We start from the raw sequence: 25,858 nt of genomic DNA, 5'->3' as shown, positions 1-25,858 counted from the left end.
ATTTCTGCAGAAATGTACTAGAAATAGAAAAAACTAGAAAAAACTGTATAGAAATATTTTGAAGTATTTAACAGATCAGGTCATTTTGTTCTTTTTTGCCTTCTTTTTATTGTGGTCTTGTTAATACTATTACACTCCTAAATGTTTTTTCATTGCTCGGGCAGGTCAGAGCCAGTCGTCGATGATGCCCTTCTCTCTGTCAGAGTTGGTGACATTATCTCGGTGTTTGCGGGACGCGTGTCTGGGAATCATTAAGCTGGCCTATCCTGAGACTAAGACAGAGCACAAAGAGGAGTATGTAGCTGCGTTCCGTAGTGTCGGGGTGAAAACCAACAGCCAAGTACAGCAGCGCATCCAAGCTCAACAGAAACGATGGGTCCAGCTCTTTAAGGTGATTTCCTCTATTTCTCACACTCTCGTATTACCTAGTTAATGCAGAATTCACTTCCATTAGGTGTTGTAGTTGAAAGGAATTAAACTTAACCAGTACTGAGAAGATTCTCACTAGCACTACATTCATTAGCGGTGATAATACCTCCAGTGGATGATGTGCGTTACTTTTAACCGGGCGCTGTATTAGCAGTCCTAACAACGTCTTTGATGACCTAATTAGATGGGTTTACAATTAATGAGGCGAATAGTCTTAGCATCTGTTATGGCCATCAGTGCTGATCAGCCAGGCAGGAAGACCACTCACTCGGGAAATTAATAGGTTGTTTGCCAAGACTAAGTGAGCTGAATAACGGCATTAGGATATTAGTCAGCTGTCTTCACTCTATCCATCTCCATCCTCTTCCTCATCTTTCTCCATCATTTTCTTACTTCCATCCCCATGTCAAGTTTCAGCTTTTTCCTCATTATTTGTTTGTGGTTTAACCAGATCTCTTGCTTGCTTTTGACAGCTCATTTACCTACTTTTCTTTTCATTTAACTAAACTTATTTTCAATAGATTTGTAGAGTTTTTCAACACTGACAGTTAAACTTAGTGTTGTTCTTATTATAAAATAATGTGAATTTATGATTATACAGTACATCTCAGTACATATGTGTCTCCAGGAACATGTTGGTAACATCTACATTTAAAAAAGATGTTCCCCTTGAATGAATGACATCCATCTTTTTCTTGTACTGATATTACACATTTCTCCAAACTATGATTACTGCTATCTAATCCAGTTCACACAACTGTTAGTATAGACTCTTCATTTAGCAAATCAGTTTAAAAAAACATAAAGAACAATAGATTTGTCCACTATTGATTACATCATATACTAAGCTTTATATACTCACACAAGTATACAGATTCCACAATACGTTTACAAAAATTTGCTAAAAAAACCCCCCAGATAATTGTGGAGATCATTAATATTAATTTGGATAAAGTTTAAAATAAACTTGGATTAAAAAAAAAGTAAAAAAACAAGTTGTTATTTGCAAAATTCATTTTTCATTTTTTTGGGGGCATTTTCTCACCTTCCTCATTTGGAGCAACCCTCATTTCGATTTGCTTAGACATAAATGAACAGAGTAATCACGCTCAGATCCGGAGTAAAATAATCAGTCTGAGAACGCCTGAACGAGGGGGTCTTGGCCTAATTGAAAACAAACTCTGGAGCAGTTTACGTATGGTGAGAAAGCAATCTGACCTATTGGACGTAGTGAGCCTACGTTCTGACGTACAACCCAGAAGCGCTGCGCTGTTACACTACGTGAACTCACTCAGAGGCCCACACAGAAGAAAATGAATAGTTGAATAAAGTCGTTATTTTTGTTGTTTTTTGCACACAAAAAATATTCTCGTCACTTGATAAACTTAAGGTTTAGCCACTGTAGTCACTTAATTAAATTAAATGTAATTTATCATTCAGAGTGCTAATCCAGACTAATATACATTTATGCACATGTGTAACCACAACAGCTAGTTTGTGGAGCTAAATTGTCAATCCATCTTGATGGATGACCACTATGAGCAGAATCCCAGAACACAAACAGGTGCACTCTGAAATGAAAAATGTTGCCTTGTGAAAGTGAACCTAACCAAGGAAAAAACAACATTGTAAATATAGCTGCTTGCAGCGATGATGGGCCCAAGTCACTGCCACCTTTAGGACAGCTGTGCATGGTGGGCAATGTGCATTTAAAGCGGATAAATGTAAAAAAAAACTGTCAAAGTTGTTTGAATATGCCTCATTTACTGCAACAGCTGGTGCCATTATGACCAAGAACCACAACAGCCACATCCATGAGATCTTTTACATTTAGATGAATATCATGTCTTAAGATGTTATAGGTCACTTTCAAATAAGTGTGTAAGTTATCATTTGCAGTTAAGAATTTTGTACATTCATAAGTATTTATCTTAAGGTTTCTTTTATTAACCTTAATTAACCTTTAATTAACCTTATTATTAAACTAATTATATAAAACTATGTTGTCAGTGCAATACAAATAAGCTGGTTGTATGCCTTTATTTTGTCATTAAAACTGATAGAAACAAGTCAGGGACAGGCAACATCAGTCCTTGAGTGCAACTGTCCTGCAGAGTTTAGCTCCAAACCTACTCAAACACACTGGAATTTTCTGTACTATTCCAGCAAGACTCTCGTTCTGAGAAAAGCACTTTAAAATACATCTTATTGCTTGGGTTTCACTGGTTGAGTCAGTACAGCACACAAAAGGCTCTGAAAGATTTCCACAAAAGATGGCGGAAAACGCCTCCTGTCAGCTAAAACGACCCATTAAAGAAGTACAAGCAGGAGAAACGCATTTCCCAAATTGAATGTGCAATTTACAGTCAGCTCTAACGCAGTTGACCCCTCACACACTAATGTTTGCCTCCAGCCATGGGCCGTCCCTCCGGATGTTTTATCACTCCTATTGTCGAGCTATCTATTTAATTGAAAGAAGTTAATTGAATGAAAATGATCAACTAAGCTTGTATTAATATTGCTAATGGAACTTTCTTCTTGGCCCTGTTTGGAGAGAGATGTCACCACAGGAGTTTTGGAGAGACCCATTAAGGCCTGCACTTAACCCGATGGGCTAATTAACCAATGCTTATTCATTCCACTTAGACAGGAAGAGCCTTCGGACCCCCTGCCCCCTCAAGCCCACCAGCAACAGAGTTTTGCACTTGCCGTTATTACAGTGACGTTAACATTCCTTGGTCAGAGATTGATAGGCGTTCTCTAGAAATGGCCTTCCCGACGTTTGTTTGACACTGTAATCGGAGAAAATGAGTCTTAAACAGAAGTGTAGATAAGTGAATTCAGATGAAGTCAATTGACTTTAGATGTGACTTACCCAGTGTTCAAAAAGAATGAAGACTTAGAAAAGACATATTTGTTAAATGGTAGTGTGTGTGTTTTTTGTTATTGTTTTGCTTTTCCCTGCACAAGTGAGTGTGTGTTGTCATATTTGTGTCCTGATGCTTTGTTAGTTGTGCTGGCTGCTCCACTTTTGGTTGCACTATTACATAAGCTATGTCAACATAAACTAATTATACTTATTAAAGAAGTAGGACAAACACATGGGGCAGATAGTTTTTTTTCTGGTTGCTGAACTGTTAATGACTAAATCGTAATGTTTTTAATAATATTTTTAGAAGCTTCAAATATGCATGTTTTTCATATATTAGCCATTTTTTAAAATGTTTTTTATTCCTGATTGTGAATGCACATTGTGTTTTTCTTCTTCTAAATTTGTTAGGTGATTACCAACCTTGTGAAAATGCTCAAAGCCCGAGATATTCGAAGACCATTCTGTCCATCGGGTCATTGGCTGTCTGATGAGGTCAACATCAGGGCAGACAAGGTAAAAATAATTAAAGAAATTTAATCATATGATTAAAACCTAATAAACAGAATTACTAGTTTTGCTGTCTGATTAATTGACTGCAATGTATTTGATTGATAAACATTAAAGATCCAATGAAAGCTGGACTAGTTAGATTTTTGCTAATGAATGGCATGCATTTGCATTTTAAAGAATAAATACAATTTATTATGAAAATGTAATGGTTTTATTATTTAATCTAGGGGTGTACAGCAAAGCCAATATTTGTATCTGTGGCAATGGCAAAAATATTTGTATTTAGATAAGGCCAAATGTGGGTAGGACATAAACCGGGGGTTTGTCTAAACTATACGAAAAGCCTGTTTTAAATATAACTTTGTTCCCTTCATCATTTGCATATGCAAGTATACCTTGTATAATTCATAAAATATTTTTTTTCTTGTTTTTTATTATTTAATGTATTTTTTTATTTTTTACAAAATGTTTTAATGTTTTAATAATTTAATACAACAATAATTCAGTTATCCTTTAATTAAAACAATAGTACTAAATGTTAAATAAAAGGAATAAGTTCTTTAGGACAGTTTGTTTGTCTGTTTACCAGAGGAACTGCGGATTGCTCTCCCTCATCAATCATATTGCTTTAATAAGAAATCGCTCATATTGGTCAGAAACTACAAAAACCAACAGAACCCATTATAATTAGTTATACTGTCTGTCTACACTGCATGCGGTGCAGCACGACGAGTCATAGACACAAACGTTCTAATACTTTGACGCGTACAGGGCAGAAAGCCACATGCTGTTGCGCACGCCAGTTATGTCACACGTCTGCTTGCCGCCTCCAGCAAGACAGAAAAAACATAATATTATGTTTCTCTTTTGTAATGTATTATGTTTAAATAGATATGAAATAGTAGAAAATGTGTATATTGCTGTATCTTAGTTGATGTATCTCTTAACAAGCTCTAATTTCTGAGAGACACAATATACAGAAACTGCAACACGGCTGATGGCGCTGCGCTCATAGAGTTTACACTCATTAACTTTACACACTCAATATTGCATTGTAATTTTAATATTTTTCTATTAAATAAGGCTATCACCTCTCTCTGTCTAGCAAGCACAAGGAGTTTTTTCCTATTATTATGTATAATTTGTTTTGAAGTTATTTTTCATGCCTTTCTGAATAAAGCATATGGCTTCGGGCACATCCCTAATATAAACAAAAATACATGTTTCGAAATAAATATGTTTGAAAATGCATGAACTCACTAATAGCTTGTAGTGAACTGACTTGCTTTGTATATTATTGTTTGTGTGTAGGTGACTCAGCTCTATGTGCCCTCTGCAAGACATGTGTGGAGAACCAGGAGAATGGGACGTATCGGACCGCTTCAGTCCACGTTAGATGGTAAGACTTATACATATGGAGAACAACCACATCTAAACTGAAGTGTTGTGGAACACAAACAAAAACATGTTGTAATATTAACATGGCTTCTGTCAAGCAATTTCATTCCAAAGCAAGAACACTCAAGAGGGTCTTAATGTTAACTAGTACCGGTGTGTCTGATATTTCCCATGCCACCCTGGAGCATATGTGCTTAAAAATTCAATCAGCCTAAGGCTGGACACATCTGGCTGCCTGTTTGTCCGGACCTTTTTCATTTCCCTAAATGGACTTGCGAGGTAGTGACGAATGGCTCCTGTATTGACCATGCTGCGCCATATTTCTCCACCAAGATGGCCCCTTGATGGCTGGTTTGTGGAGAGAGGGAGAGAAAGGACTGACTAATTGAGTAGAATCGTTCCACCATGCAAGCAACGTATTAGATGAAAGACACTTCTCATCTGCTGCTATGGCAGTTTTTTTCCCGTGGTCGAAACGTTTGTATAATACAAAACAAACGTCCCTGTAATGGAGGGAGAGGACAGGTGGATGGGCAAATCGCTGCTGAGTTAATTAAAAGTGTATGGCAGGAAAGACAGAGGGGGATTGAGTGATCTTTAATGGGATGCTCTGTAAATATCGCTTTCAGCAAGGCTGGAAGGAGACCTCACTCAAGGTTGTGCAAGTGTACAGATGTAAATGAAGTAGGTCTTTTGCAACAGACATCATTGTCTTGTGCGGGTTAATTATCTCTAACAATTTACTGCCACATCGTTTGACCTTGTTGTGAATGGAAAAAATATGTGGATATACACTACCGTTCAAAAGTTTGGGGTCAGTAATATTTTTTATGTTCTTGAATGAAGCCTAAGGTCCCACCAATTTAATAAAAAAAACTACTGTAAAAAATAAATGAATATTGAATATTATTACTATTTAAAATAGGGCTGTGTGATTAATTGTTATTGATTTTCGATTTTGGCTTCCAACGATTATGAAAAAAAGAAAATCGAGGTAAAACAATTATTGTGCCGCTGCTGCACTTTGTCCAGCGCACCTTCCTTTCCTTCACAGTGGTGCCCATTTGTTCCTCCCTAAAAGCCCAACTTAACATTCAATATTAGCCAAATAAGCGAGTGTTGTAAAATGCATTCTACTGTTGTTATACTGCGGGACGTGCTTGATATTAAACAGTGTTATTAAAAGTGCATTAAGCCACGAAAGAGACACTGGCGGCTTTCTGTGTTAGCGCTGCGAGATGTAGCCAAACGTGGGTAAGCAAAGTATACTTTGAGCTTCAGGTGTGGGCCTAAATGGTCAAATACACACAAATATGCCGTCTTAGCGAGTATTCATGTAACCAGTCGTTGGGACAGTTGGGAGTAAATAGGAGGTGTATCAATATATTGGATCCGTGTAGCTTTTAAAGTGACAGCAGCCTAATAAACCTGCTGCCTTTTGTCTCGTTAAGAGAAAATCACTCACTGCTCTTGACTAAATAACTTAAGTAGCTTTATTAAAGCTGCAGTCTGTAACTTTTTTGGGTTAAAAATTATCCAAAATAAATTGAGCAAGTACATAACCAGCCAGTGTTCAAAACGATCTGCTTGCCTTAGCTCGATTCAAAACGGTAAGCTTGTAATAATGTTTTTAATTCCAGTGGTACTGGTGGATTTCCGTGGGAAATTCGAGCATGTCTTTGCGTCATTACGTCACATCTGTACACATAAAGAAGTGTCTCGGCTAGTAGGCTATGTTGCGTGTGAGGATGTTGGAGGTGGAGATTTATAGCCTTTTCTCACAGCACTTGATATAATTAAACTTATCAATTTGATGGCGGATCCAGAAAGGTTCAAACGACAATCACCAGTGACAACTGGAGATTCACCCGTTGTAAAATGCAAAAGACTTCGGAGTGGCTACATAACAAAAGAGACTGCAACCGGGCCCATGCGAAAACAAGGATAAATGTAAAGTTGATAATTCCGCAAATAACTGCAATTGCAGATTCGTTACGCAACAGAGCCTAGACGTATGATAAATGTCCTATCTTAATCTGCGCTCAGCACTGCCGCTCCCTCTATACACAGAGTATGTGCGATCACAAATTTGAAAGTGAAAGTAAAACACAAGCTCCCCGATGTGCGCAAATTAGGCTGCATACATACAATATGGTCTCTGTTTTGGTCTCTGTTTTCACTTAGAATATTGAGAGAGTACTGTAACATCTTAAGGACAACAGACAAGGGAGCCTCCGTTTCGGAACTTATAATCGGAACGCAAGAACAACTGTAGAGACAAACGCACCATCCTCGTTTCTCTCTATCCGGCCTTTCCGAACTCGCTGCATTAACCCTATAACTGCCGGTGAAAAAAAACACAGCAATTTCACAACAATTATAAAGAGTCTGTGCGCTACAGTACTTTGATTATGGTTGCACGTGCACTTATTGTTTGCACTTAATAAGACCAAAACTGTTATTTATTTTTGTTATTTATGTTGTTTTTATTTCTAGTTAGTTCAGTTAGGAGGTCACACACAGCTTCACTCAGAAGTTCTGGAAGCTCATAATTCATGTACAGTAAGGTCTGAATAGACTTATGTGAAATCATACAGGAGAAAAGCCAGTCAGTAAAAACCTTTTACAGTGCTTGTATATTGTTTTCTTTCAATGCATTTGATCATTCATACTCATAAAGTAGACCTGAAAAGACATGCATTAGAATATTATTAGTTAAAAATGCACCTGCAGAATATTTTTCCGGTCACAAATTTTGTCATTGAGGATTTCTGAAAAATTGTGCAAAAATTGCATCTCGTCTCGTTCTCATGAACCCAGTCTCGTGCCTCATCTCGTCTTGTGAGATAAGTGTCTCGTCACAGCCCTATTAAGTATTAATCTGTATTTAATGTAAACAGTGAAGACTATGCAGTGTTATTTTACATTTGATTATATTCCATTAATTTTTACATCTTCTTTCTATAATTGTTTTGAGGACCTTTACATTAGTTAACCTTGTATTAGTTTATGCTGAAGTATCTATAATTTCACTGATATCTATTTTCTGTATTTTCTGACTGCTAACAGCAAACAATGCCAAGTGTTTGAATGTCAAGCAGCAAGCTTATTGGCTGCTGATGCCACAGCAACCAATCAGCTGCGCTATATAGATAATGATGTGATCGCTAACAAATTGAGTTAAGGACCTAGCAGCCTGTGCCATCTAGAGTTTCATGACAGAACTTTGTATATATCTGATATCTGAAATAAGACTTTGATTAAATCACCCACCAATAATCTTGTTAAATAATCGTGATTTCAGTATTGACCAAAATAATCGTGATTATGATTTTTGCCATAATCAGGCAGCCCTAATTTAAAACAACTTTTCTATTTTATTGTATTTCTTAAATGCTGCTTTGGTGCGGAAGGTGAGGAAGAATTTTTGATTGACTGGTAGTATATGTGTTTGGATGGTGAATAGAGAAGCATTAGCGATCAACAGGATAGATGAAGATGGAGGATGAATTCTGTGCTTGAGTAAATTGCTTGTCAGTTTTATATCTTTTGTTGTCCTTGTAAATTGAACAGCAGATTAATAAAATATTGGGATTGATTCCTAAAGGCGAAAAACACATTGGGTGTTTCATAATTTCATTATAAATGTGTGTATATATACAGTGAGGAAAATAAGTATTTGAACACCCTGCTATTTTGCAAGTTCTCCCACTTGGAAATCATGGAGGGGTCTGAAATTGTCATCGTAGGTGCATGTCCTCTGTGAGAGACATAATCTAAAAAAAAAAATCCAGAAATCACAATATATGATTTTTTAACTATTTATTTGTATGATACAGCTGCAAATAAGTATTTGAACACCTGTCTATCAGCTAGAATTCTGACCCTCAAAGACCTGTTAGTCTGCCTTTAAAATGTCCACCTCCACTCCATTTATTATCCTAAATTAGATGCACCTGTTTGAGGTCGTTAGCTGCATAAAGACACCTGTCCACCCCATACAATCAGTAAGAATCCAACTACTAACATGGCCAAGACCAAAGAGCTGTCCAAAGACACTAGAGACAAAATTGTACACCTCCACAAGGTTGGAAAGGGCTACGGGGAAATTGCCAAGCAGCTTGGTGAAAAAAGGTCCACTGTTGGAGCAATCATTAGAAAATGGAAGAAGCTAAACATGACTGTCAATCTCCCTCGGACTGGGGCTCCATGCAAGATCTCACCTCGTGGGGTCTCAATGATCCTAAGAAAGGTGAGAAATCAGCCCAGAACTACACGGGAGGAGCTGGTCAATGACCTGAAAAGAGCTGGGACCACCGTTTCCAAGGTTACTGTTGGTAATACACTAAGACGTCATGGTTTGAAATCATGCATGGCACGGAAGGTTCCCCTGCTTAAACCAGCACATGTCAAGGCCCGTCTTAAGTTGGCCAATGACCATTTGGATGATCCAGAGGAGTCATGGGAGAAAGTCATGTGGTCAGATGAGACCAAAATAGAACTTTTTGGTCATAATTCCACTAAACGTGTTTGGAGGAAGAAGAATGATGAGTACCATCCCAAGAACACCATCCCTACTGTGAAGCATAGGGGTGGTAGCATCATGCTTTGGGGGTGTTTTTCTGCACATGGGACAGGGCGACTGCACTGTATTAAGGAGAGGATGACCGGGGCCATGTATTGCGAGATTTTGGGGAACAACCTCCTTCCCTCAGTTAGAGCATTGAAGATGGGTCGAGGCTGGGTCTTCCAACATGACAATGACCCGAAGCACACAGCCAGGATAACCAAGGAGTGGCTCTGTAAGAAGCATATCAAGGTTCTGGCGTGGCCTAGCCAGTCTCCAGACCTAAACCCAATAGAGAATCTTTGGAGGGAGCTCAAACTCCGTGTTTCTCAGCGACAGCCCAGAAACCTGACTGATCTAGAGAAGATCTGTGTGGAGGAGTGGGCCAAAATCCCTCCTACAGTGTGTGCAAACCTGGTGAAAAACTACAGGAAACGTTTGACCTCTGTAATTGCAAACAAAGGCTACTGTACCAAATATTAACATTGATTTTCTCAGGTGTTCAAATACTTATTTGCAGCTGTATCATACAAATAAATAGTTAAAAAATCATACATTGTGATTTCTGGATTTTTATTTTTTTTAGATTATGTCTCTCACAGTGGACATGCACCTACGATGACAATTTCAGACCCCTCCATGATTTCTAAGTGGGAGAACTTGCAAAATAGCAGGGTGTTCAAATACTTATTTTCCTCACTGTATATATATATATATATATATATATATATATATATATATATATTTATATTTATATTTATATTTATATTTAAAGAAGACAAGCAGTGACAAGGATACAAGGGGAAACAAGATTGGAAAATAAGGAGATATTCAGAGATGACTTGAAGAATAAAAGTTTAATAAAAGATTTTTGTCCCCCGCACAGTTGGACTGGAGCCTCCACCATTGTCAGTATCGGAGGAGAGACATTTGGCTATCCTGACTGAACTACCGTTTGTTGTGCCCTTTGAGGAGCGAGTGAAGGTAAGAGCCATTACTGGTATGATATGGATTCCGTTTCATGCTCAGCACTGGTCTAAAAATTCAATGATCTATGAATTAAAGAGAAGGTTGAAAGTTGTAATTAGTTGATAGCATTGGGTTTTTACAAACTCTTTCATGTGTTTTTGTGCTTTAGATAAGAAACTGAGAAAGTGAGAAATTAACACATGCTCAAATTCGGATCCGTTAACTGACTTTAATCAGCTAAACTTCTTTCATTCTGTTTTTAGATTTTCCAGAAGTTGATCTATGCTGATAAGCGGGAGGTGCAAGGAGAGGGCCCTTTTTTGGATGGCGTTAACGTCACTATTCGGCGGAACTACATCTATGAAGATGCATATGATAAATTATCCCCCGAGAATGGTAAACCAGGCAAACCTACCCCTTCAAATATGCTGAAAGCTCTTTTAATAAAAAGTGATTAGCACACAGAATGTGATGTTCATAAACACTGGGATGAGACATTAAAGGAATAAGATACAATAATTTATAGCAGCTGTTTTGATAATTTACCTGAGAAAAGTCTTTTTAGTTGTGTAGCACCAGACATTTATAGATGACAGAAGATTTTGTCAAATTTTAGTGTTTGCTTGTTTTAGGGTTAAAGGAAATGTAAACTTAAAGGGTTAGTTCACCCAGAAATGACAATTCTGTCATTAATTACTCACTCTCATGTCGTTCCAAACCTGTAAGACTTTACTTCATCTTCTGAACACAAATGAAGATCTGAGAGCTTTCTGTCCCTCCATAGACAGCTACGCAACTGACACTTTGGTGCTTCAAAAAGTTCATAAAGAGATCGTAAAACTAATCCATATGAATTGAGCTGTTTAATTTTATGAAGAGACTCGATCGCTTTATATGAACAACAGATTTTGAATTTAGGCTTTTATTCACATATAAACATTCATCTACTCACACATCAGTTGTGGTAAACATAAGCTTAAGCATGTTCGCTTGACGGGCGAGAACCAATGAGTTTGTTCTCGTGTTACATAGCACGTTTGAGCTTCAGCAAGAACCAATGAGGTTTGTTCTCACGCATCAAGCAGGTTCAGTTGAGCTTCTGTTTATGTTCACTGATCACTGTTTATATGTGAATAAAAGCCTCAATTAAATCTGTTCATTATATAAAGCGAGTCTCTTCCGAAAAATTTGACTAAACTGCTCAATTCATATGGATTTGTTTTACGATCTCTTTCTGAACTTTTTGAAGCATCAAAGTGTCAGTTGCGGACAGAAAGCTCTCAGATTTTATAAAAAAGATCTTCATTTGTGTTCTGAAGATGAACTAAAGTCTAATGGGTTTGGAACAACCTGAGGGTGAGTATGTAATGACGGAATTTTCATTTTTGGGTGAACGATCCCTTTAATGGATAATGTCCTGGCAGTAATTTATCAGTACCTTTACGTTTTTCTACAGATTTTTTTTTCTTACGGTGCATGTGGAGCATTCTAAATACGTTTGTTTATCTCCATTTCAGAACCTGATCTCAAGAAGAGGATCAGAGTTCATCTGCTCAATGCTCATGGGCTAGATGAAGCTGGCATTGATGGAGGGGGAATATTTCGAGAGTTCTTGAATGAACTGTTGAAGTCAGGCTTTAATCCTAACCAAGGCTTCTTCAAGACAACTAATGAAGGGCTTCTCTATCCGAGCCCCACTGCGGAGATGCTTGTGGGAGAATCCTTCACCCGCCATTACTACTTTCTTGGCAGGATACTGGGAAAGGTAAGACCGATTTCACAGGGATCATGTGATGTATTGCATTACACTATAACATTCTTTATCTCTTCAGTGGTGCAGAGACCAAAGAGCATTACGAAATCAGTTTGATCACCTGCTACACCTGTTCACGATTTAGTTAACATATTTCACTGCAAGTTAATAATTTAATAACACTTGCAGTGGCTTGTCTTTTAATTTTTTTCAAGGTGTCTCATTTGTCTTTGGGGTCAAATGGGGTCATTTGGATCAATGCTGAAGGTCAAAGGTCAGGTTCAATCAGTGGTCTCAGGCTGAGTAGCTTAGTTAACATTATAGATCATATGCTTTATATTTACGAGGTCACTGAAGTTTAAAGTCAAGTTTATTTAATTTTTCCTTTGTCTAGGTTTATTTTTGTAAGATCATTTAGTAAATTACCTTTAATAAACCTCCATCAAAATACTAGAAATTTATGGTTGCATGTAAATTAAATAATTTGCTCACAATTACATTACTTTGTCTAATTGTATGAGGCCTCAAAGTAGTTTAGGAGCTTTAATTTAGCGACAGAAATTACAGTTGACTGTTTCCAAGCATTGCAGGAATCTGTATATACAGTAGCAGTACATCGTTTTTGTTGGAGGATGGAAAGAATCTGATATAAGTGCATGCTAATTTCTTAATGGTTAGAATGGTTCACAATAAGTGGAAAATGTTTTACAATAAAACCCATCTTGATAACTCTTTGATTATCCTAATTTTGCCTAGTGTTTTCCTATAATGGCTCCACCTTGAGCCACAATTTATTGACGCTATTGTTTTTGCCATCTCTTTTGTATGGCCGCTAGCTGGTATTTATTAGCCGCTAATGTTTTTAAAGTTTCATTAATGCGTATGCCCAGGATTGTTTATCACAAAGCACATTGACTGGGGGAAGGGTAGATGAATTACCTCATGCCAAGAAGCTCGCTGCTCAATTAGGCTACTCCATTAGCCCATGATTTCCCGTCTCTGTTTGTGTAGCCATCGCATTTGGCCATGAACGCTAAATCAGCTAGCACCATAAATAACTGGAGCCGTGCCGCTGGTAATAGAGTTTTGATCTGTTTTACAGTCACGGGCATCAACACCACTTGTGAAGAGGCAATTCAGGCCACTTATTAGAGAGCTATAATGAACACACACACTTACACACACACCTTGTATGATGGAAGGGACATAACTGAGCTCCTGCCCTGAGGAATGGCTGGCCCCCTCCCTGCTACTTTCTTGATCTTATTCCATTCAATTGCCCCCACTCCTTAGTAATGGGCGAAGCAATTAAGGTGACGAGATTAATTTCAATTTGACTTTCAATTAACCCTCCTTCTCTCTCCATAAATATGTGAAGGAGTGGCAGACTGAGTGGATATTGATATTTGTTTAGTGCTGTTATAAAGACGATCTGTATAGATTACAATTGCGTCACTTTAACTGTGGCAGGGTCCAATGAAGAGGCCTGTCAATTTTACTTTTTGTGATTGCAATTTTTTATTTTGATGATTTGTCACCATGGTAAAGTTATCTAGTTGGCTTTGGTTAAAGGTTAAAAGGTTTTGTCCAAACCTGTCAGTAGGTTTTTTTTTCTTCTTCTTTTTTTTTGGTGGTGGCGTCATATATTACGTGAAATCTAAACTTCTTGCCTGACTGGACCAGCTGGATAAAACCCTGTTGAGCCCTATACTGTTAGCTTTGCAGCCCATATTTGTGTCATCAGGTTTAAGAGAGTTTAGACATCATTGCAAATGCAGATTTTGTGTGGTCCTGTTAACCGGTGATTTACACAGAATTGGAGCCCTAGTCATTTACAAGGGTCGACACATCACTTCACTTATTCATTAAATGATTTGATTAAGCTTTTGATTAATTTGATTATTCTTTCAGCTACCATTTAAGAAGTGTAGTACTCCCAGATCCATTCAACATATAATTCTATTTAACAATCTAGTTTTTGGCAAATGTTTTTGTTTTATTATCATCTTTCATCATTTCATGATTTTTTTTGATGATTTTTTTTATTAGGTTTAGTCTTGGACGCTGACCAGGTTTACATTTCACTGCAAGTTATATTCTATATATGACTGTGTAAGTGACAAATAAAATTTTCAATATTAATTTGTAGAATTGCTATTACACGTCTTTATCAGGAGGACATCATGGGCTGGGTGCATTATAGATCATGATGTAGAAGAAAATGGTGTTTTCACAATATTGGAAGTGGATACTTGAAAAATAAATGGTTTTTATTTAAATATCAAGGCATGCAACAGCCATTTAATTAAAGACCCACCCTTGTGTAGAAGACTCTACTCTACACTCTACTCTACACATGCCCTCAAATACGAACTGAGTCACACACACAAATGCAACGTGCTCTGCAGTTCAACAAGCAGTGCTTAACTGTCCCTCTTCAAAGGGCAACAGAGAGGAAAGAGAAGGTCAGAACTCCTGATTGATGGCAAGTGTGTTAAATTTTTTATTGATTCTTAATGCTGTAAATTTACAAATTTATTTGGCAGAAACAGAAGGCAGCTGCTAAGTTGTTGGCGTTTACTCTCCTGATGGTGCCACAATTTGCATTAATTGCGTTGCCACTGCACTCACTTATATTAAAAGTCCTGGCCATTCATTAATCCTTTTTATCCCAAATCATTTTGGCACAATTTCTGGCAATAAACACCCATAAATAACCTGAAGGTTTGAAAAATAGGCTGCGTTGTGCCTCCATATCCTTATTGCGGCTTCTTCCCGAGAGCAACGTTATTGATAGGTTTCAGGAGGGCGCAGCACATATGTTCCCACAACAGGGCTCGTGGGAAGAGTGTTGCTAAGTGGATTATTTTGCATAAAAAATGTCCCATGTTTGAAGTTGCATGATTAACCTGTGTTTAGGAAATGCTCTGATTTACAGCCTGCGTGTGTGTTTTAGATGCATGCATTATGGAGATTTGGGAAATTTATAATCCATTTAGCTTATGTGGCTGAAAGATTTTAGTGCAATCATTTATGCAAGGCCTGTATATTTTAATGACTTCAGATATGGTCTTTTTAGGACTGTTGTAGTACTTTAGCTTTTAGGACTCACCATCCTTGTTAATGGAACAACAGGTTAAGGATACAGTTGATGTTTTTAAAGTTTGAGCTTCTTCAATATAAAGTGTCAATTGTATTTGGGACAGATTAGCCCACAGTATATAGATATTGTCATAATTGTGCCACTTACTTTACATTACACAGTGTTTAACAGTCCTAGAGGTCATATTGTTAAATATATTTCTCTCCGTCTTCTGTCTCCCAGGCGCTGTATGAAAACATGCTAGTGGAATTGCCTTTCGCCAGTTTCTTCCTGTCCAAGATTTTAGGCACCAGTTCAGAGGTGGACATCCACCATCTGGCCTCTTTAGACCCAGAGATGTACAGAAACCTGCTTTTCCTCAAGAGCTATGAAGGTGACGTGGAAGACCTCGGCCTTAACTTCACTGTGGTCAACAATGATCTTGGGGAAGCACAGGTGAACAACACGTCTCCCCCCCTTTGTGCCCTTTTGTTTGTCTTTTGTGTCTCCTCTCTCCATCTCTTGTTCTCTGGCATTGTTAATGATTGATCTAACTGTTGTTAGTCTTGGCTGATGGAGATAAAGCACGTCTCTGTCTAGATCTTTAAAAGTACTTCTCTGTTGACCAGCTCAAACATACCTACTGGGAGAAAACTGTGTAGCATAGTATAAGGTCTAATCATCCAGCTTGATATCTGGTAGTGCCACTCCTCACTTCCAAACATATGGAAACCAACTCAACCTGTGGTTTATGGAAAGAAATTGTGTGTGCTCTCCACATTTGGTTCAAGTTTAAGTAAAAAAAAAAATATATATATATCTTATATATAAAAAAAGTAGTAATGAAAGGAGGTATTGAATGTTCAGAAAATTTTAATTGTCAACTCAGGTCAACTATTAGTAACAATTATATCCTTATATATATATATATATATATATATATATATATATATATATATATATAGTTTATATAGACAGGATGGGTAACAGGGTGGTAGATTTAGCCTAAATAGTAATTCAGTAGTGACTAGCTAGTTTAGGACCAAATGATAATTGATACTGATTTTTATTAAAAAAAACTTTTATTTTGCATGAATGGAGAAAAATAAATAGTTTGATAATTCTTTCTTATTACTAAGGTACCAAAGTACAAGTAAACTCTTATTTACTTTCCCCTTCATTAGGTAAAGGGTGTTCATGGGCACTCATTTCCATTATGTTCCTCAGTTGCCTTAAACACTTTCCTCTGCAGCTGTACTGTTTCACTTTCAACATGGAATTAAATCATCACTGAACCCAGGGAGACAGTGCCTGTCACACTTCCATCTATTTGTTTCTTTTTCCAGGTGGTTGAGCTCAAACCAGGGGGAAAGGACATCCCGGTAACCACAGCCAACAGGATAGCCTACATCCATTTAGTGGCCGATTACCGTCTGAACAAACAGATCCGAGCACACTGCCTGGCCTTTCGACAGGGCCTGGCTAACGTGGTCAACCTGGAGTGGCTGCGAATGTTTGATCAGCAGGAAATTCAGGTAGCAGCTTACCTGGACGCACATACACACATTCGCGCACACACACATACACACACACACATACACATACACATGCATGCTAAAAATGTGGGAAAGGGCACATGTGTCTAGACACAAACCAATCAGTTATGTGTCAGAAAGGATTAATAATAATAAGATCAACAGATATTATCACCAGATAATATTGAAAACTGTCTGTCTTTTCTCTTTTTTTGTTGTCATTAATTACATGTAAACAACTTAAGTCCACCTATATTTTCAGGTATTGATTTCTGGTGCACACGTACCCATCTGTCTGGATGACCTGAAGAAATTTACTAACTACTCAGGTACTACAAGCACATCCATCAGACTTTTTATCACTATAGATTTAGCTTGATTTACTAGCCTCTCTTACTTTCCTTCCAGAGATGTCATGTTGCTCTTACATTTTGTCTTGTATTTATTTATTAGTAATGGAGAGCCAAAACACTCACAGGTCAAGTGTGAATTTGTAGTTTATTAACAAATTCAGATTTTAAGTTGTGTAGTGTATTCCAGCTTTACGTGTTAACTCGGAAGCTTCAACTTTTCCTCTACTTAAACAGGATGTAGTAAAAAAGGTTTAAAATGTTTTTAACCATGTTTAGCACTAAAGCTCTATTATCTGATAATTTAGAAGGGTTTATTTATGAAAGACTTTAGATATATGCATTATATTTATTGTTTATTATGCATTATATTTTGTTTTTATTAACTGTTGCTGCACTACTCAGGTGGTTATTCAGCAAATCATCCAGTGATCAACATTTTCTGGGATGTGGTGGAGAGCTTCAGTGATGAGGAGAAACGGCAGCTTCTCAAGTTTGTTACAAGCTGCTCACGACCTCCGCTCTTAGGCTTCAAGGTCAGTGATATTGACCTAAAGCCTCTGAAAATATGATTTTAATTAACTTAGGGTTGTGTCTGAACTCTTTAAAGATGAGTTAATGTTTTATCTGAGATTGTAAGGGGCCTTAGGTGGGTTCACTGGAAAAGTGAAATGTACAGACATAACCCAACCCCGTGTCTGAGCTGCATCGATATGACTCGCACTTCTGTTAGCACATATGAAGTTCAGATGAAGTTCATGCCAACTCGCACCTGCTTATGATTTTGTCCTAATTTCTATATTTTTATTCAATAAAGTTATCAGGATCCCCACCACAAAGACGTCTACTCCCTGCAAGGTGTGCTGCCTTAACGGAGAAATAATGAAGTGAAAAAAATGTTTTGTCGCAGTATCTCGTCATTAATTTACACAAGGGTGTACGAGCAAACAGGCTCATTGTAACAAATCATTTTCATATTATAACAGTTATCAGGATAGGCCTTATCTTGGCCTCTATTTGTGCTAGAGAGGTTGTGACCCCTAGCATTGTAATGTTATTTGAGGCTTTTCCAAGTGCCACTGGGTGTGTGAAATCCATCTGACTGATAAAATGCCCTGTTGAACTTTAAATGGCTCTTGCTTGATGTTGACTGTATCTAGCGTGTAGTCAAAGGCCAGGAAATGAGGATGATAGCATCTGACAGTAAACACAGAAAATAAAATACAGAGCTTTCAAATTATTCTGACTACTTCATCCACTGACTATTTTCTTAGGATTAGTATTGTCTCAGTCTCCAGGAATTCAACCTTAAGTCTGTTTCTTGTATACCAGAGTGTGAAGTTGTGCTTATTACACTCAGCAGTATCTGGGGAACAGAGAAATCATTAAATGTGTTTTTATGCCTTCCTTAGATTAACCAAGGACAGTAATTGTCATTTCATTGACTTTATTGCATCTTTTAATATCTGTCATCAGTTTAAAGCAGATTACTTTAGCCTGAATGAATTTGGGTGGGGGATGGCTTCTGAGCAATTCCACAGATACGTGCTACTGCCAAAATTAAAGTGGGGCTGTTTAATGAATTTGACTTTGGTGCAGACGCTCTGAGGAACGGATGGAAAGGAGGAGTAAGAGGAAAAAGACGAAGAGAGACGGATCAAGGGGAGATGGCCTCCCACCTCGTCTGGCTCTTCAGCCAGCTCAGCCTTAATTAGATGCCGTTAAACATCCCAGAATTCATTAGGGGAGAAATAGCCCTGTCACAGTGAGCTATTTAAAAATCATGATGGATACCCTTTTTCCAAAATGATGGCTCCCATCATGACATTTTCTCGATAAGCAACGATACTTCAATACCTTAATTGTTAGAAAAATTGGCCCCTTAAAGCAGGTTTAATCAGGTTCATTTTGGGGTTGAGCCTCGCAGCCACGTGGAGAATTTTTCCAGTAGGCCCGTCTTGTTGTTCTTTCAGCAACCTTTTATAGATCTGAAAAGTTCTCTGTTTAGCTGTTGCTGTGATATTAGGCTGTTGTTTGTTGCATTTACCTGCGTAGATGCTGCCTGTTTAAAATGTTTTATAGCGCCTTTTTTTTTTTATAATCAGTGATAGTCTATACTGAATGGAGCGCAGTGTGACCAGATACTGACAATAAACTTGTGTTTTACACCATGTGCCTGCGCTACTTCTGACAACAGTACAGTTGGAACTTTGATTTTGACGCGTTCCTCATAGACAGTCTCAAGCTGTGGTTGACTACAGTTCACCTAGTGTAGACACAGTGTTAAACTGTTTTTACAATCCTACACTGATTTTGGCTATAATAATTATAATAATTATAATAATAATAATAATAATAATAATTTTTTTTATTTATTTATTTATTTATTTATTTATTTTTTAAATCAGTGATAAACAACTAGAGATAAATGAGAAAAATGAGATTCAACACTCATAATGCACTGGACTTGATCCGACTGTCTGAGTGGGATACAAAAATGACAAAGTACGAGTTTTCTGTAGTTTTCACAAAATAAACGAGGATATCTCCGTGCAGGTAAAATGGAAAAAGAGCACAGATTGTTCATTCACTTATACTACCGACATTGTAACAATGCAAAGCTGGCTGAAAATTGACTAATGTTCCCTTTAATTCAGTAACCGCCCTGACTGATTCAAGGAGTTCATTCAGTGATGGATTTGTCGGACTGATTCAACCCAGTAATGTCTTTAAGAATAATTCATTAAAAGAACTGGCTCATAAGAGTCATTTGTGAATTGGATGACACTGGTCACTCTGTGTTTTGTTTTGCATGCACATGCAGCCCACAAAACTTGATAGAAAGACATGTTTTTGTGTCTTCAAATTTATTTTGGCAATCTCGCATCTACAACTTGACTAAAATATGATTTTGTTTCACTGAAAAACGAAATGTTTTTAGCTCTTTTCCTCTGGTCTCTTCCAGATACTTTTTCCCCCTCAAAGTGTTTGTTGAGTATTGCTTTTCATAGATGTTCATGAGATTTTCCGCTTTCTCTTTGTCTCTAGGAGCTGTACCCAGCATTTTGCATCCATAACGGAGGCGCTGACCTGGATCGTCTCCCTACCGCTAGCACTTGCATGAACCTTCTCAAGCTACCAGAGTTTTGTGACTCTCAGCAAATGAGGAACAAGTTACTCTATGCTATTGAATCCTCTGCTGGCTTTGAGCTCAGCTGAGGAATACATCAACCCCTTGATGGCCTTGAAACGCAGACAAGAAGCTGCGACTTTTGTCATAGTAACCAGATATTAAATGATCAGAATGAACCGACAGTGTGTCTGCTGTGGATGTACAGTGATTTACAGGTGTTGGGACATAAAAAAACAAACAAAAGCAGAAGGACAGTTTGAAGTTGTGGCACGGACAAATATATGCTCAGTTTTATTTTTACTTCAAAAAGAGTAACCTTGTAAATAATGCATTTATAATCTCAAAGCAGCATCAGGGAAAGGCGTCCATTGATCAAAAGCACTATCGTTGAACAGGAATATCGGGATGTTTGAGATACTGAGGGAATAAAATGGCAGCGCAAAATTTACTTGTAGATTTTCCTTGGTTTTGCATTGCTTACATTGAAGTGGATGTTTTAAGACGATTCCATTTTACGATTTTAACTGCTCTTTGTCACAATAGTGCAGCACATATTGAGTGTCTACCAATAAAGATGCATGCTTTAGCCTCGCTGACTCAAGAACGAGATAAAACGTACGCTTCTCCAATGTAACAGCATGCCTGAAATTTCTTCAGCACAGTAGGGATACTAAAGTTTGTGCTTGGATTAAGGTCACACTGCTTCAGCTTCACAAATGTACATGCCTTGATACAGGGCGTGCTAATATTGTAGCTTTCGCTGAAAACTCTGAGCTATTAATTTTGCAGGCTAAATACTATTGTTTGGCTAATGTGCCACCAACAGAAGAATTGAATAGATTAGAATCATGGCAGGATGTGTGAGGTTAACAGGGGTGGTAGAACAGTAGCACAGGTGTGGAGTCATCTTGTTTCAATCATGTAGTAATGATGGCTTATAAAAAAATATTATTCCGTTTTAAATTACAACAATGGCTAGCTGCATTTCAGGCCTCAAGGTTTACTGTATGTTTCTATTGCATTTTACAAAAAAACTAAACAAAACAAAAAACAGATTGTGTAATTATGTATTCCACATATTGGGCCTTGTTTTTATAGCAATGGAGAGAGTGATGCTGATATTGTGCAATAATTAAAAACAGAAACTTTGAGGACATGCAAGTTTTAGATTAGTGGATCTAGGGTTTTTTTTAAGGTCAGACAAATTGATGAATGAAGGAAAAGTGTGACATGCCTAAGTTCTGCTGTAGCAAAGAACAATTTGGTAAACTGAAGAGGACTGAAGAATGTGCTGTCAGCATCCTCTGATTGCTTTTTTGCTGCTACTTACTGGGTTCAGCATGGCTGTATGGACATGTTGGTTGGTGGAAAGCTGATTGATGATGGATATGCGAATATGTATTTGTCTACATCTTTTAATGTTCACGCAGCATTTGTACAAGACTTTTAAATTCTCTCTTCACCTTGTCAGTAATAATGTTTCCCAACATCTGTTGAAGTAAATGAGTAATATGACAGCATACTGGTGCTGAATATCTGATCGTTTACAAACACTGATGTGTAGAGTTCGTCTTGATGTTCATGATGAGCGTGGACAAGCAGAGTTGTTTGTAAAGATGCGTTTACCGACATTTAAGTGTATGTGCCCTGAATGATTTTTTTTTGGAATGACAAAGACAGGTGTTCAATCTATGTATCATAGAATGTGTGGTAATGGTTAAATTTTTATTTTTTTTGCACCAGGGATATTAGCATCTTTTGTTAAAACATAATATTTAAGAAAAACTGGGATGTAGAATTTCAGTTCGAGTTTTATGGCCTTTGACATATAATTAAAGAAACATCCAGTGATGGAACAAGAAAGGAGGCTAGTCGGGACCACGGATGCATTATCCGTATAACATAAATTAAGGGTGTTCGTTTGACATAAATCTAATGGGGCCCTGCAATGAGAGCAAGTGATGGCCAGAGAGCAGGGGGAACTTTTTTTATTCCACCTTGGATCATCTCCATATATTCTCCTAGCCTCAGTCTCACCCTCCTCACTGGAATAAGTCTCTAGACTCCTCCCTCTCTGACCAAATTTCCAGCATTTTAGCAGCAATTTCAGACGTGGGTAATTGGGTCTTAAAAAACTAACTTGTCTTATAGCTATGAAGAATTGGCCTTAATTATGGGGAGATTTATTTGGGTCTATTACCTTATAATGGATTATAGCTGGCAAACTTAATGCCTCTGGCCATCAATCACACCCACGTGCTAAGATATACCAAAGGTATTTTATATAGCTTTTAGAAATGCTATTATTGCACTTAGGGCCAAGTCATTTCACGCCAGAATGTGAAAGCTTAAAGATTTAATTTCAGAGAATTCATTAAGAACAATTAATGGGTTTAAAAAACAACAACTTTACGTTTAGTCTGTTTTTTTTGTTTAGTTTTTTTTTGCTTTTTTCCCAGGAAAAGATTCTAATGTACATTGTCATCCATCGTGTTAAAGATGATTAAAGTCGTAAAAAACTCGTGTTTTTTAATGTGTAAAATAATTATAAAGATATAAGAAAAACAATCTGATACTGTACATAAGATGATTTGCCGCAAATCTGAACAGATTTGAAGTAAATACACATTCATAGTTATATAGCCTAGCCTAGGCCTACATAAATATAAAAAAGTAAGCTGGATGTATTAAATATTACCATGGTTTCCGTTTTACAGCTTGCTCAAAAATGAAAATACTGCTAACAACAGTAAATTGGAAAGAATTGACAGCAAAATGATAGCCTGTTAAATCGCTTTTCATGAAATATTTTCATGCAAGATCTCTGTCCATAGGCTACTATATTTTTCTTATCATCATTATTAATATTACATTATTAATAATAACAATAACAAATACTTTGATTTATTAATATTAGATTTTTCCATTGCTTTGTTGCTAATGTCAGAGCCGGACAGTAACTGAGTACATTTACTTGAGTACAGTAGCCTACTTAAGTACAATTTTGAGGGATCTGTACTTTACTCGAGTATCATTTTTGGGGAGTACTCATGACTTTACTCAAGTACATTTGAGAGGCAAATATTGTACTCTTTACTCCACTACATTTCTATCCATAACTGTGAGTACCCGTTACTACTTCTAAAAAAAAAAAAAAAAAAGGAAAAAATAAACATCTCGGAAACCCTCTCAAATGTGATTGGATTGTGCAGGCGCCACTGATTGGGACAGCCTATCAGCAATCACCTTCAGCTTTCCGCCAAAGTCAACTCCATGGTCAGATTTAGATAAGAGACGAAACCATGGACGAAACAATGGATGAAGACGCAGCAGGTCCATCCCGGGAGCGATATTTTTTTCCCAGGATGGTAGGGGAAGACTCATGAATATTCATTAGGGAAGTCATCCCTGATTGGTCTTAACCCCAGTGACGGGTAGGTTTAGGGGCGGGGTTATGGAGGTCATAAGACCCCCAGTGACGGGTAGGTTTAGGGGTGGGGTTAGGGGTAGGTCATCAGACCAATCAGGGATGACTTCCCTAATGAATATTCATGAGTCTTCCCCTACCATCCTGGGAAAAAAAATATGTGCCAAGCCGTGGCCCCACCTCGCCAGACTATTTCAATTTTCTGAACAAGTTAATGATAGTTTTCACTTCAAGTGTTTGCTGTGTTTACCAATGTAAGCACTGTGGCAGTAGTAATGCAATATTTAGAAAATGTACTCTTGATACTCAAGTACTTTTAAAAACAAGTACTTTAGTACTTTTACTTAAGTAGACATCTGACTGTAGTACTTTTACTTGTACTTGAGTAAAATTTAGCAAGGGGTATCTGTACTTTTACTCAAGTAATGTATCTGTGTACTCTGTCCGCCTCTGGCTAATGTATCCTAAACAAGTAACTACCGCATATAAAGATGAATAATCATTAGAAGACCACGAGTGCCTCCCTGTGGAGTTTTTTTGAAACTAACTAGAAATAACTTATGTAGTATCAGTTTTGATACATGCAGCATTTATAAATCATGACCTCTGTTATTACAAGATAAAAAGTCTAATTGAATCATTGGCATTGGGAAAAGGCACATATTGGTATTATCTCACTGTGTAAAGTTTAATAGTGCACTATGGGGGTTAAATGCGAACGGAATGATTGATCAAAGGAAAGGAATTTTCACCCTCTGTTGGCCAATACTGAGACATACAGCGCTTACAATAGAGCTTGAACTCTATAGCAGAAACACTTACACGTTTTACATAACACTGTCTGTCACTAGTTCTCAGTGTTCCAGTAAATCCCATCATGAATGCTTTATACTCTCCTGCAGTCTGTAACACACCACACACTTTACTCATGTCAGTTTAATAAATCAAACTTTTTTAAAATAAATAAAACATAGAGGCCTAGTTATCTCCCAGTAGAGAACAAAACAAAAGGGGAAAAAAAGGAGCAGCCTTACAAAATTTGTTTTAGTTTTCCACATTCTTCTGACTTTTTACTGCTTTTGAGAAACAGCATAATGCTCTCTTAAAGGGATAGTCCACCAAAAGAAGATTCTGTCATCTTTTATACCCTCATGTTTTTCCAAACCTGTTTCTTTCTTCTATTTAACATGAACCATTTTGAAGAATGTTCTTTTGTCATTGTATAGACTAAAAATAAAATAGAAGTCAATGGAAACCGAAACTCTTTTGTTACCTTCATACTGTACTTCAAAATATCTTCTTTTGTTGTTCTGCAGAAAAAAGAAAGTCAGAACAGACTTTCAGATTTTTTTAACTAGTATCCCTTTAACCAGTTAAATCATGTGTAATCTCTACATGGGGTCTAACAGGGGATACTACGGAGCCCCTAAAGGGACGTGGTGGTGGAAAAAAATTTAGGATGGGAGAAAAAAAAATTGTTTCAAATCTTTTGCGTTCCCCCGAGAAACTTTGCGTTCCCACGCAAAACTTTTGCGTTCCCTCGCAAAGATATTTGCGTTCCCACGCAAAACTTTTGCGTTCCCTCGCAAAGATATTTGCGTTCCCACGCAAAACCTGTTTTGAGCTCGGACAGACACTTCCTGTTTAATGTCCCGCTGGCAGTGTTTCAGAGCTCCGTACGTTAATGGAGCTTCTCATAGTGTTTGAACTTGGACTCAAATATAAAGATGCGGTCAGTGCTTAACTCAAGGAGTTCAGTGAAGCGGGCAATATTCACATAGGCTATTCGAACGTCCCTATTCTTGAGCTAAACGTTGTTAAAGCACAAACGAC

At 37.4% G+C, this 25,858-nt stretch overlaps 1 protein-coding gene across 1 annotated transcript in view; it reads left to right on the top strand.

The window, feature by feature from the left end:
* ube3c (ubiquitin protein ligase E3C) overlaps window positions 1-23,119 on the top strand; it is a 35,173-nt gene extending 12,054 nt beyond the window's left edge. The window contains exons 14-24 of the mRNA XM_084108080.1: window positions 165-391; window positions 3,710-3,814; window positions 5,123-5,210; window positions 10,663-10,760; window positions 11,009-11,141; window positions 12,263-12,510; window positions 15,824-16,036; window positions 16,927-17,115; window positions 17,378-17,444; window positions 17,871-18,001; window positions 20,514-23,119. Of these exons, the coding sequence (XP_083964206.1) occupies window positions 165-391; window positions 3,710-3,814; window positions 5,123-5,210; window positions 10,663-10,760; window positions 11,009-11,141; window positions 12,263-12,510; window positions 15,824-16,036; window positions 16,927-17,115; window positions 17,378-17,444; window positions 17,871-18,001; window positions 20,514-20,684 (1,670 nt within the window). The 3' untranslated portion in view covers window positions 20,685-23,119. The remainder of the gene's footprint in view (window positions 1-164; window positions 392-3,709; window positions 3,815-5,122; window positions 5,211-10,662; window positions 10,761-11,008; window positions 11,142-12,262; window positions 12,511-15,823; window positions 16,037-16,926; window positions 17,116-17,377; window positions 17,445-17,870; window positions 18,002-20,513) is intronic.
* Window positions 23,120-25,858: the final 2,739 nt, after the last annotated feature.

This window comes from Abramis brama (assembly GCF_963993115.1).
Source record: "Abramis brama genome assembly, chromosome: 3".
Taxonomy (NCBI): domain Eukaryota; kingdom Metazoa; phylum Chordata; class Actinopteri; order Cypriniformes; family Leuciscidae; genus Abramis; species Abramis brama.
Note: the sequence above shows the minus strand (reverse complement) of the source record. Positions and strands in the feature narration are given on the sequence as shown.